Source organism: Cervus canadensis, chromosome 28 (genome assembly GCF_019320065.1).
Source record: "Cervus canadensis isolate Bull #8, Minnesota chromosome 28, ASM1932006v1, whole genome shotgun sequence".
In the NCBI taxonomy this organism is placed as follows: domain Eukaryota; kingdom Metazoa; phylum Chordata; class Mammalia; order Artiodactyla; family Cervidae; genus Cervus; species Cervus canadensis.
Genome location: NC_057413.1, coordinates 276715 through 290369, shown reverse-complemented (window position 1 = coordinate 290369; position 13655 = coordinate 276715). Strand labels below are relative to the sequence as shown.

General features: G+C 44.7%; 1 protein-coding gene across 3 annotated transcripts in view; it reads left to right on the top strand.

Moving 5' to 3' along the window:
• The window catches only part of EXOC2 (exocyst complex component 2), a 117146-nt gene that overhangs the window by 61876 nt on the left and 41615 nt on the right, over positions 1–13655 (top strand). For all 3 annotated transcript variants that reach the window (XM_043449221.1, XM_043449222.1, XM_043449223.1), the window contains 7 exons: positions 4527–4592; positions 4764–4921; positions 5283–5404; positions 6683–6744; positions 11251–11331; positions 11566–11625; positions 12311–12372. In XM_043449221.1, the coding sequence (XP_043305156.1) occupies positions 4527–4592; positions 4764–4921; positions 5283–5404; positions 6683–6744; positions 11251–11331; positions 11566–11625; positions 12311–12372 (611 nt within the window). The remainder of the gene's footprint in view (positions 1–4526; positions 4593–4763; positions 4922–5282; positions 5405–6682; positions 6745–11250; positions 11332–11565; positions 11626–12310; positions 12373–13655) is intronic.

Below are 13655 nucleotides of genomic sequence, written 5' to 3'. Positions count from 1 at the left end.
TGATCCGCCTGAGAAGCTGTTTAAGCCTTTACATTCTCACAAGCTGCACATGTGCTCAGCGTCCTGATCGTAGACACTTGGTAGCACAGAAGTTAGGGACGTAAGGAGGCAGCTCTGCTGTCTCCAGTCCTGTTCACCCGTGACAGGCCCCCAGGTCCCAGGGTGTAGACTCTGAGGCCTTTTATCAGTGGTTATGAGAAAGCTCTGTTGAAAGTTAACTGTGCAGAGGTCAGTCTCCCATGCAGCATATACACAGTTTGGCATTCGCACATGCAGACCTGCTTGTTGCTGCCCAAGGAGGAGCGTGCTTTCAAGTGTCCCGAAGCGGGTTTTGTCAGCGCTCCACTACACACGGGCCCCACCAGCCCACATCTTTGTTCATCACGGCCGTGAGGGCGGCAGCCTCTGTGGGAGGCAGCGGCCCCCCTACCATGTCGTACCCTCACCCTCTTACCTGCCCCCCCAAAGCAGGCCCCTCTTGAGACTGGAAAGGGGAGGTGCCTCCACACCAGTGCCTGGACAGGTGTGTTCGTAGCTGCTTTTGCCGAGTGTCAGCGTTTGAACATCCAGTGTGTGCAGCTGACTAGCTGCGACGTGGCAGGTAACGGTGTGTGAGATGCTCACGCCAGTATCCGGCGGATGAGTGAGGTGTTGCTCTCACTATTTGGAGACAGTGTTCTTTCCAGTATGTGAAGTGTCGTCGGCCTGGCACACAGAGGTGTCTCATAGCTGTAAGCAGTGAGGGAATGGTGTTGACCAGGCACGCGGGGCGACGACGTTGAGGCCGGTGCTCACACCCTAGGGGAGCAGAGCCCTGGAAACTGCCTGAAACTTGTTGTTGTTTTTTTTCTTTTTTCCAGCAGAGTGTTTTTCCTTCCAGTTGTATCAGTTTCTGAAGGTGGTCTCCCCCAACATGGACAGTAGTTATCTCATCTTGAGTCTTTTTAGAGTTTTTGATCTGGAATAATGTAGTGAAAAGGGACTGTATTTTCCTGCCTTACAGGTTATACCTAGTTGTGGTAAATGTCTAGAAGAAGTATTTAATTGCAGATGAAAAATAAATGAGCTCAGGAATAATATTAGCCCTGAAAAAAAATCACTGTAATTAGTTGTATGAGTTGGATTTGCCTGTGGAGTTTCTACCTATTTATAGTCATAAACTTCTCTTAAAAGTTTGTAGTAATATTATTAATTAAGTGTAATTTACTCTACAGATTTGGGTGTGTTTTTAAATTAAGTTATCCTCTACTGGAAAACGAGTAAGACCTCAGAGGACAGTGGTGGGAATGGAGTTAGGAGAGGGTACTGTTGTGAGTGAAAACCGGAGACTTCATTAAATTAATCTTGGGAAGAAGTCCAGGGGTTTTGGTATTGAATCTCATACAAGAAAGCTCTGAAATATTTAGTTACAACTTACTTGAAATTTCTTATCTTTTCTTGTTGTAAAACTGTTTTGTTTTATTAGAGTTCATCCGTTAAAAGATTGAGATGGAGTTTCCAGCAGTTTAACAGATAGTTCTTCAGACTAGTCACGGCCATGTGAAGTGACATATGTGAATCAAAACAGTGCAATCTAACCGTTGGTCTTACCACAAAGTAGTTTTGGTCTGTGTGTGCAGGAAAGAGTTAAGGGTTTTAGCTAGTGAAATGGTTAATAGTAGGGTAAGATCTCACCTTTAGATATATTTTAAATATGGTGTATTTTCAGGTGAGAACTTTTAAAGTATCCAAATTTTTAAATATCGGAATCAGCATTTTAAAAAGTTGTGTAACTCATAGAATGTAAATTAAAATGTTCTGTTTCAAAATTAAGTTTTCCTTTTAAAACTTTAAAAGGGCACACTGCACATAATTCAGCATGTTGGAGATATTCAACTCTTCATCAAATAAAAATAATAAGTAACAATTTTTTTTAACAATTGGAAGAGGAAGGCCTTACAACTGGTTCCCCCGCCCACTCACTCCACCTGCTCACCTCTTTACATGCTTAGAGACAGGCCCTTGGAGCCCGAACAGTTATTCTGTCCAGTTGGCGTCTTCATGCATGCAGTAGCACCTGTTTGGTGGGCAAAATGTTGTGGAAGAGTTTAACCTTAATTTTAGTATGATGTTTTTAACAGTTGATTTTTATTCTTTCCTTTGATTCAAAGCTATTTCACAGGACAGAGGACTCTGAAGTAATCTTCCCATTGGACAAGCATTTAGTGCTGGCAGATGCAACAAGAAAAATGTCATCTGACAGTCAGGATACTTAGTTTTATATGGGCACGACCCTTCACGGAGACAAATTACGCCTTCTTTCAGAGTCCCTCCCCTTCCTCCACAGCACAGTAAGCCAGGTCTTATGGGCAGGGCTCAGAAAAACAACTACCAGGATGTTGGCTCTGTTTTCAGCAGTATATATATAGAGGGAATGGATTTATTCCAAGAAACTGTCTTCCAGGACTGTGGAGTTAATAGCCCCAAGATCCACAGTCAGCATGCTGGAGACCCTTGTGGTTCCCAGCTGCAGGCCAGCAGACTCCAGACCCAGAAAGCCACCCTTTCATCCTGTTCTGCTCAGGCCTTCTGGGGACACCAAGAAGGCAATCTGAAATTCAGATTCGGAAAGGAGATCTTTCTGTGAGGAAAGATTTGGGCTGGAGATGTGAATTTGGAACTGTGATCTTGTGACTTATTGTAAGTACTGAGAAGTATATATTTGATCTTCACTTCTGATATTGTGACTTCCTAAGTGTGCAGGCATGTTAGTGAGTGTCTCATCCCCGCTGAGGCCAGGCTTGTCCAGAGGACCGGCCGTGGGTTCAGAGGGTAGGAACTTTCAGTGCCACCCCAGAGAGAAGGGCGGGAGGCTGAGTTCAGTCCCCAGTGATCTCATCAGTTGTGTCTGCGCGTTGAAGCCTCAGGAGGAGCCCTGGGGAGGGGCCACCTCACCCTGTGCCTCTTATCCTTCCAGGTGGTCAGATTCCAACATGAGCTTCTCTGGTCACATCTCCCCACGGCTCTGCGTCACTTCAGTTACTTCTCAAGTGTCTTAAAAATAAAGGGAGAAGAGCATCAATTTCTGTAAATCCTGGTGTACAAAGAATTTTGAGTGTTGTTGGCCAAGAGACTTAGGAATTCGCTTGTTGAATTATTATCATGATTTTTCATTCTTTCAAAAAAAGCATCACTACAAAGAAAAAAACATTAAAAGTTGTGCAAGAAGTGTGAGTTACTGCCAGAGAAGGGTGTGTGTCTGCGTGTGCTGGCTTTGTCTGTCAGGGTGTCTGACTCTTGGTGAAAACACCAGCATCCTTATCCTTGTCGTCCTCCTTCGGGTCAATAGTGTTGATCATGTAGATGACTCTCTACAGTTTCTCTGGCTTATACCTAAAAAATGACATTACCTGAAGTATTTTAAAATTACCTTGGTGTCAGTATTGTAGCATTTATAATGCAGTTATTCCTAACTTAAAGTTCTCCACCTAAATATACCAGTGTTTTTCCTTTTAAGGTTATGGTGGTGAGTTTTTTTATATTATGCCATTTCATGATGTTCCTTTGGAAAGTGTCCCAAGTTTGTCCTGATAGGACATTCTGTAGAATAATATTTGGTTGTAAGAAAATTTGATAATAAAAAGTTAACTGAAATCCAGTTAAACAGATTTCTCTCTTAATCAGTATAAAGTAGTCTTCTACACATTGCTCTAAGGAGAAAGAGAAATCAGAGGAAAACTTGGTTCTACAGTCAGTTCTAGAATACATTCCCTCCAAACTGGACAAAAATCCCTGGAAGAAGATTGCCGATGTGAAATTTTTTAAAAAATAAAATGCCACCATTCATGCTTATAGTCTCTGTGGGTGGAGTGTGGGGACAGGTTTCCCAAGTGGTGCATTAGTAAAGAACCCACCTGCCAGTGCAGGAGATAACCAGAGACGCAAGTTCAATCCCTGGGTCAGGAAGATCCCCTGGAGGAGGGCATGGCAACCCACTCAGGTGTTCTTGCCTGGAGGATCCCATGGACAGAGGAGCCTGGTGGGCTACAGTCCTCGGGGTCACAAAGAGTCGGACACGCCTGAGCACACACACTGAGGGAGGGGGCAGTGGGCCGGGGACCGCAGATGGCCGGACCCGCCCAGCGCTGTTGTGCTCTCGCTTCTACACCCACACCCGGGCAGCGGTGCTGGAGCAGCACTGTGGGCTGCGTGCCTGTAGGTTTAACCGTAAAAAGTTGTGGATGAGAACGGCATGTAAAATTCACCTACAGAAAGGATAGCTTCAGCTTAATACTTAGGTTTATTTATGGGAATTGTACTTAAAGCTTTTAGGAAGATAAATAGCTTCTTGTTGGAATAAGGAGGGTTTTCTAATTAGTCATCCCTTAATCAGAGACTTAGACTACTTCTTGTACATTCCTTTTAATCAAGTTATAACCATATTTCTCGCTCTCCTTACATACAGCAGCTAAGCCATTTCTTATTTTTATGAATTATTTCTAGAGACAACTAATAGGTTTTTGGGGTTTTTTATTTTCATTTTTCAGACCGCTGAGAAGTCAGGCCACATTGAGAGATCAAAGAATGTAAGGCAAAGACAAAATGATTTTAAGGTAAGTTAAGGATAAGTATGTAGACTCTTTCTTGGGGTAGGGTTTTCTTAAAGTGACTGGAAGGCCTGATCTACATTCAAGACACTTGTCTTGTGCAGGCTGACTCCCCCCAGTTGATTCAGTCAAGTTTGATGTCTTTTAATGCAGTTCTGCTTGTTTGTTAACGTGTAGAAAATGATCCAGGAAGTCATGCAGTGTCTCGTGAAGCTGGTCCGCGGGGCCCTGCTCCCACTCGGCGCGGCGGAGGGCGGAGGGCGGCAGCACGGAGGCTGGGAGGTGAAGGCCGAGCTCTCTGGCCAGTGGCTGGCTCACGTCATCCAGACTCTCAGGTAAGTGTGGGCGCATTCTCTGGAGAAGGGGCAAATATTTTTGTCTTTTTAGGGGAAAAAAAGACACACTCAGCAAAGAATCTTGCTCTGTCCTTCTGTGTCCACTGCTCCCTGTGTGTCGTCTGATGACTCAGCTCCCGAGCCTTCCTCGCGCTTGGGTCTGACGAGCGTCACCTTCGCCACTGCTCAGTCAGTGTCCCTGTGACGTCACAGTGCTTGTCATGGGTTGTACCAACCTTGTTTTCAGCGTAAAGCGGCAGCTTGTCGGTGCCACCGCGAAGCGTGGTGGGTGCCAAAACTGTGTTAGGAACCACTCCAGGCCCCCCGTGCTCACCTTTGTCTCGCTGTGTTTGTTCCGCAGGCTGACGTGTGAATCGCTGGCCGCCCTTGAGATCCCTAGTGACCTGCTGCAGACCATCCAGGACCTCGTCTTGGATCTCCGGGTGCGCTGCGTGGTGGTCACACTGCAGCACACAGCCGAAGGTGTGTCGAGAGAACTGGTGACGTCGGCTCAGCAGCAGTTCCCACGCACGCTGCCGCTCTCCAGTCCCCAAATCCTCAGAAGCAGGACAGATGCTCTTAGAGAAATGTGAATGTTTCAGACCATCTGTCACTGTTCAATGTAGTTTTTTTTTTTTTTTTTTTCTTTTTTGAATACTTTTCAAATCCTGTTTGCTTTGAGATGCCGGGCCATGCAGAACTTAAATGGATGCTCTTGAAAAATGCTTAAGGATATAAGAACATCCTTATGGAAAATGTCAAGTGTAAAAAGTAGACTATAAAATGTGTGTATGAAGTATGATCTTAATTTGGAAAATATACATGTATATTTAAAATGTTTTATTTAGAAACAGCATTAAGTCAAAAGAATTAAGTTTCTCTTTGCACAGAAGTTACAGGTGATGCTCATTTTCTTAATACTTTTAGAGTTTTCAGGATTTTTGCATATAGTCATAAACAATAAAGGTTATCTTTACAAAGCAGCCTTTCGGGTATTACATATTTCAGAAACAAACAAGAACATTGTTATGAATGGTGCAGACCATTGTTGTCTTTCCTCAGGACTTTATCATAGGCTGGCTGTGTCTGCATAAAACTGGCCTCTGGCCCAGGTGAGGGCTGGGCCCTTAAGTGTGCCCAGATCTATTTCTCCTGCCATGGGCATCGTGCTGTTGTTGTAGGGAATGTGCAGGACAGAGAGAGTCCACACTGGTTATTAGAAATCTTGGGGGAAATGCCTTGTGTCTTATATTGTACCTGTTGAATATTATCAGGAGTGCTGAATAAGTGTGAAGTTGTCAGTGAACCTGGCCTGGCATTCTTCAGATTGGGCTGCATAGTAGACAGTTTTATTTACATTGTTTTATTAGAAAAATCCAGTGAGTAACACACATTTAAATCCTTGAGTCTTCCAGAATTAGGTGTGTGTTAGTCATTCAGTCGTGTCCGATTCTTCGTGACCCCATGGGCTGTAGCCCACCAGGCTCCTCTGTCCATGGAATTTCCCAGGCACAAACACTAGAGTGGGTAGCCATTTCCATCTCCAGGGGATCCTTCCCAACTCAGGGATTGAACCCAGGACTCCTGCATTGGGAGGTGAATTCTTTACTGAGTCACCGAGGAAGCCTATCCCTGTTTTCACTAATTTTTTGCAAACTTATATAAAACAGTTAAAGACCATAGCCTTTATGGATTTTATGTCTCTGGAGCTCAGTGAGGCAACTGTAGTAAGACATGCTTGTGCACTTGTGTTCCCTGCAGACATAAAGAGACTGGCGGAGAAGGAAGACTGGGTTGTCGACAGCGAAGGCCTGACATCTCTAGTAAGTTTAAATTCCTCTAGATGATTAGTCGTTAGTGTCTGTTACATTCAGAATAGTTGATTTATTATGATAATAATGAGCGAGTGCACTATTGGAACCCTAAAAATTTTCTGGAAATGGAAAAACAAACTTCTCAAAGTTTTCCTTCTCATAGTCATTTTTGGTTAATACTAACCACATATGCTTAAAAATTAGTAATAGAGTGATCTTTCTTCATCCTGTAACTCCTGCTTTTTGTTTGTGTTAACATTTTTTAATGTAATTCTAAGCTTCCCAGCAACTTGAATTTTTCTGAACAGCAAGACAGAAAAAAACAAAATATTGTTGCTAGACCCTAAGACAAAACAGAGGACAATAAGAATTTCTCCAGATACATACAGAGGTCAGGTGGGCAGTTAAAACTATAGTCTTCCACTCTAGAGCTGCCATCTTTTCAGATGGGACTTTGAGGTTTTTCAGAGTCCCCTTGAAAAGAAGACCAGGGTTCGTGAGCTGTGTGTTTTCACAGCTGTCTCATGGATCCACAGCAGCCCTGTAGGTGGGTTTTAGGCAAGGTTAAGCATGCAGTGGCTTAAACAAGGGGGCATGTCCTCCTTCTCTCGCACTGAAGATGTGGGACTGGTGTGGCGGCTGCAGTATGCAATGCAGGCAGGGTCCAGGGCTCCTCTGACCTCTGCTCTGTGATCCTTAGTGTGGCTTATTTCTCAAGATACCTCATGGTCACAGGATGGCAACTGCAATTCCAGCCATAACATCAGGCCTTATTCCTGTCCACAGGGAAGTCCAGCATTTTCCCAGGAGCCATAATTGACAGCTATTTACATCTAATTGGCCAGAATTTATCCACATGCCTACCACTATCTGTAACAGATGCTGGGGGAAAAATGTAGTTTTTCGGCCGAGCACATTGCTTGTCCAATAACTTGTCTTACCTTAGTAGACAGGGACACTAGAATAAAATGGTCTGCCTTGTCCACACTTAGAGGGTAGTGGGGCTCAGATTGGTGAGGAGCAGCCATCCCCTATAATGTTTCTTCATGTCCTTGAATTTTTTTGTGTGCTTGTCCACAGTCTTTCTCTGACAGTTGGGGAATTTTTGACAAGTTGAAATTCTTTACTTCTTTTCAAAATTTCGCTTTTAAGTTAATACAAAGATAGGCAAGTGTGTGTGTGGAATACCAAAAATACTTCTGAATTTTTGTAAATTAAATCATGCTGAAATTAGGAAATTTATTTTTAATAACTCTGTTACAATTATATTTTAAAGGATTTTTTTAAAATTTTGTTTTAATTTATTTGGTTTATTTTTCACTATTATTTGTGTTTAAATACAAACTCTCTTATAACTAAGGGATTCTATTAGGAGGAGGAGGTGGGACCGACCTGTACCGCTCACACTGCAGCCACTTGGCACGTAGCTTCAGACCCCACAACTCGAAAGAAAAACGTCTCAAGTTTTTATGTTGCCTACATGTTGAAATAATACTTTGATATATTGCATGTTATAAATTAAAATTTGTTTTTCTTTCACTTTCCATATTGTGGTTCCTGGAAAGTAAAATATTTCACCCACAGCGTGTGTCTGGCTGGCGCTGTGCTTGTGTCGGGCACGGTGAGGAGGAGGCACAGCCCAGCTTCGGCGTCTGACCTGGCTCTCCTCGGCTGTCTCAGTGCTGTGCATCTTCCGAAGCTACGTAACGTCTCTGCCTCTAGCTAAAGAAGCAGCAGAATGTTTGTTCACTGTATTGTTGGTTAGAATTAAACAAGATGCTATAGAAATAAGCTGTAACCCACAAAGCTTTATACATATACAGAGGATTTTAATTTATCAACCTATATTTGTATCACTAGGACCACTATAATCAAAGGACCCTACATTTACATGAAGCCTTACCATTATCAAAGTTCTTCCTATACTCCTGTCCTCCCTAATTATCACAGCGAGCCTGGCAGACCACAGACACGTCACTGGACCAGCCCCACTGAGTACCTGCCCTGAATGACACACGCCAGGGCAGAGCAGATAGTGCAGGCCTGACCCTGGGTCTTGGTTCCAGCTTCAGACCATGTTGTACAAAGAAAAAGATGTATGTTCATCTTGAGAAAACACAGCATCTGCCTTCAGGGATTTATGTTCATTAAAAAAAAAAAGGCCTAATAGAAATGAAACAAGTTAGTCATAAAATACCATTGGCTTCAGGTCCATCTGCAGGTCAGTGTCCCTCATGCACACGTGAGTGTGTGTGGTGGCTGCACATCTGGGTCCACAGTGTGTGAGAGGTGGCCACGTCTGAGGTTTGTAGAAGATGAATGCCCTGGAAGGTCCTCTGAGATGGTTACTGTAGAGACTTGTTTCTAGTCAAGTTAAACCGTAATGTGGTCAGAGATTGTAACCGTAGAATAGCTAATTTCATGTCTCGTGACACACAAGCCAGAGATCTAAACCTTTTACGGTGATTTGGCGCCAGCCAGTATGTCTCATGACCGTTGTTGAAGAAGCGTGCTCACCCCGTCAGCCTGCGGAAGCTGAGCGGCTGTCAGCCCAGGGCACAGACTTCCCGGGATGGAAGATGAATCCCGGCTTGGAGCCACAGGCAGGGTCCAGTCATGAGTGTTGACCTGTAGCACATCTGGAGTTCACAGGTTTGAACGGAGAGTCACTTTCTTATCTTAGCATTTTGTAGTACTGATCCCCTTTGTTTGACATGAGGCTGTTTTGCTTTCCCTGTGAGTCCTTATCGAGTTAAGGAAGTGCTCGCAAGCCTTGCCCCAGGCCTGTGCCCGAAACACTCGCTGGAGAGCATCCTGTTTTCTACAAGTGCTGAAGATGTTTTCTGCCTGCTTTCAGTTTGGATAATTCTGAGAATTTTCTTCTTTCAGAGTAACTGGAATGATAATGTGACAACTTACAATGCGCTAACTTGGGTGATTCACTGACAAAATGCAGAGATGGTGCCTTTTCTTTCTTTTCAGAAAAAAAGAAGTAGCAGCCATGTGGACGCACTTGTTCCCGTGCCTTCGGGCCCCGGGGCTCTCTGCTCACTTTCTGACCCTAACCCTGACCCTAGTGCAGGAGAGCAAAGTGACCACACAGGAAAGCAGCATTGAACTGCCTGCCATTGAAATTTGGGGTTGAACTCCCAGTGTTACTGTGGTAACGTCTTAGATTTTCCTGCCTTCTGGGGCAGGTAGGTGGGTTCATCAACTCTAAGAGGCTTTTCACTCTTTAAATACTTTGTGTAGGTGGCCTTTCATTCTGTATCCACCCCCAACCTTCTTTTTTCACTTGGACTTTGGCGCGTTCTCTCTGGTGCCCTCTGGCGGCTCCAGAGTGCAGTATTAAAATGACATCCAATTGAGGTAGCTCAGTCAGTAAAAAATCTGCCTGCAATGCAGGAGACATGGGTTCGATTCCTGGATCGGGAAGATCCCCTGGAGAAGGAAATGGCAACCCCCTCCAGTATTCTTGCCTGGAGAATCCCATGGACAGAGGAACCTTGCGGGCTACAATCCATGGGGTCGCAAGAGTTGGACATGACTGAGTGACTTTCACTACTACCACCACTAGCTTTTCTTATGCCTGGATTCCTTCTTGTGAGAAAGTATAAACTTGTGTTTCTTTGGTTTGTATACGATGTCTCCTTTTTCTGTTCAGTTCCCCCCAAGTTGTTAATAACGGAAGCATGTATGGAGGAGAGTTCTGCCTGCAGGTTCTGCACGGGGCTGTCCCCACAGGTTCTGCTACCTCCTCCCCGGCCCCTCCGACTCTGTCCATGGCGGCTGCCCGTGTCCTTGAGGTCTCGCTGTCCCAGGGGCTTCTCCCGCTGAGACAGACCCCTCTGTTTGTTTTCTTCTGAGGGCCCAGTCCTTCTCTCCATTGCATTTACTCTGCTTTGCAATCCACTATTTTATTTCTGTGCCTTTTTATTGTAAAAAGTGACAGTTTTGATTCCACTCCAGAATGTACAAATAACAAGAATGCACAAATAACAAGAATGTGTGCTGCTGTCCTCTGAAGTGGACGCGCACAGAGGGAACCCCAGAGGAGCAGCTGGGGCTTGTTTAGACTCATAGGCCATTTGTTGGAGATATTTTCAAGTTTCATTTTCTGACTTGATGGACACAGAAGGTGACTGTAGAGACAGTTCTGAATGACAGGTGCCAGCCCTCATCCTGTCATGGTTGCCAACACACCTGTGTCGATGGGTCCAGAGACGAGTGAGGCCCGGAGCTCACGCTTCTCCCAGAATGTGTCACAGCTGTGCCTCATCCTGGCCCCTGCCCTCTTCCAGAAGAGTAGAATGTTGAAGAGTTCTCGTTTTACCTGACTTGTGTTCTAGTTGAGTTAGACATCCTCTCCACTGCTGGGAGTGACTGTCTGTTGACACCCAGTGCAGACTGCTGGCCCCGGGGCAGGGGCACCACGTGTGGCCCCATCCTTTCCGCTCGCCTGGGCAGTCAGGTGTCGGGGCCGCGTGCCCAGGCCTGTTTGCTCTGTCTCCGCAGCCCTGCCAGTTCGAGCGCTGCGTGCTGCTCTCCCTGCAGTCACTGCGTGGTGTCCTGGAGTCCAAGCCTGGAGAGCCCAGCGTGAGTGTCGGGGAGCAGCCCCAGGCGGGGGGCCCAGCACACGGGTTTGGGTCACTGCGGCACCGGAACTGCCGCCCCGTCACTCAGGCCCGAGGCCGTGTCTCTGTCTGCATCCCTCTCAGCATCGGGTTCCCCACCCTGGATGCCCTTGTTCACATGTTCCCTGTTCACATCAGGCTTCATGAACAAAAAGTTTTCTTAGCTAAGTACAAAAATTCTCATTCCTCCTTACAGGTCTTCCAGCACCCTAAAACCCAGGAGGAGGTTTGCCAACTGAGCATCAATATCATGCAGGTACTTTGTAGAAGCAGTGGAGACCTGAGACAGTGCTGACCGCTGGTCTCCCTGCTGTTTACTTGGTGTAGAGCAGATGCCGACAATCATGTGTGCCCTTTTTCATTTTGTGTGAGTGCATAATAGTTTATGGTAGGTAAGTTCAAGGTAAGAATAGTTGCAGCTTGCTTAGCAGTGCCTCCCCCAGTAATTCATTTTTATTATGCTGCCCGTTCTGTGTACACACGTTGTGCGTGTGTGTGTATTTATCTGCTGGAGCACAGATTAAATGACATGACTGATTCACATTTTGTCTAGAGCCCCAAGTTCTTTGGGACCAGTGCCTTATGGGCACATATACACAGTTGAACACATGAGTGAGTGAGAGGAAGGCAATAAAATGCATATATAAAATATATTCAAGGACTTAATAGTGGGATCAAAACACAGGTGCTGCAAGTTTTTTCATCACTGAGCGTTGTACATGGAGACACGTACTCCCAGTACTTGTGTTCTCACATGTGCCCGTGTAGATGTGCTCTGTATATGGGATGCACAGTTCATCCCCAACAAGGTATACATACATATACACCACTTGCGGGGTACACGCTGCATTTCTGGTCATTTATGGAAAATTATCTTTGCTGTCCAAACAGATGAGCATCTGAGGGTTCCTAATCACTGAAATGCCCCATCTTTGACCTAGGTTTTTATACACTGTCTGGAGCAGCTGAGCACCAAACCGGATGCCGATGTGGACACTGCACAGTAAGTTGGGCTGAGAGCAGCCCTGCTGGAGCGTCTGCGCAGACTGAAAATAGGGCCTCCTGCTCTGTGTTTGGGCTTGTATCCTGAGACTTAGAGTAAGAGAGCGAGTGTTCATGTGAATTATGTTTCTGTATTTGGCCTGTATTCTTTCCACAGTTTCTTCATCTTCTGAACTTGTCTCAGCTTTACTAGAGGCACTTTGAGCAAACTGAATACACGATTAGCTTTCTCACTACCCAGAGGAGCAGGGTCTGTAATAAGAGAGTGAAAATGCACGACTCCTCATCGTTGGCAGCCATGCCGCTCTGTGTTGGGCGTTGTCGCAGCTGCTATTAGAGGCCCGCAGTGTGGGTGGGGTGATATCCCGGCCAGCTTAGTTACCTGAGCCCAGGGCACACCTGAGTCCTGACGTTTCTAGGTCCGAGAGAGAGTTCTGTCATCGTACTGCTCTCTGGGGTTGTTGAAACCTCGTCTTTCTGAATATTTGGCACATGGGACTTACTGTACCTGAGGTTTCTGCTTGCACACAAATAATACTGAAATAAATGCCTCTTAATTAAAGCTGTAACATAACTGATAGCTGGATATTTTCCCATATTTGTCTGTTTTTTGCCTCTCACTGTATAAGACATTTATTCCTCTGAGGCCTAATAAATATTCAGTTCTGGTTAGTCTTTGATTTTATATGTTTAGCACATTCATTTACTAGGAATTTATATTGTTAGCAGTTTCCTGATATTTTTGATTAAATAAGTCTTGTTTTGTTACCATTTCTGTTCCACACATCATTGAATTCTAGCAGTGAAGGTATTTCTAAACTTTTTCTGCTCTATTCATTCACAGATGTTTTCCTATCAGTTTTTATTGTTTTAATTATCATTATTTTTAATGTTTTTTTCAGATTGCTATCGTTTTATTGCTTTTTCTATTTTAAAATATTATTTGATATCTTTTTCATCTTCCATATGAACTCTAAAATCAGTTGGCTAAATTTAAAGAAAGAGGTCCTGCCGAGATGTCACTTGTCACCTGCCGTGTCTGTAAATTGACTGGTGGCTCTTTGGTGTCTCTTCCCGTACAGTTCTGTGTGTCTGGTCACTTGTGGGTTAGTAACTAATTTCCTAACTCAGCTCTCCTGTTAGTCATTTACTGTGAACATGGGCTTCAACAAGTTCCCTGTAGATTGTGATGGGCAAAAACATTTCAATTATGAGAGTCTATACCTAGAAATTAAATTATTGGGAAGATCCCAGAAACACATTTTATATGGCCCATGTAACAGA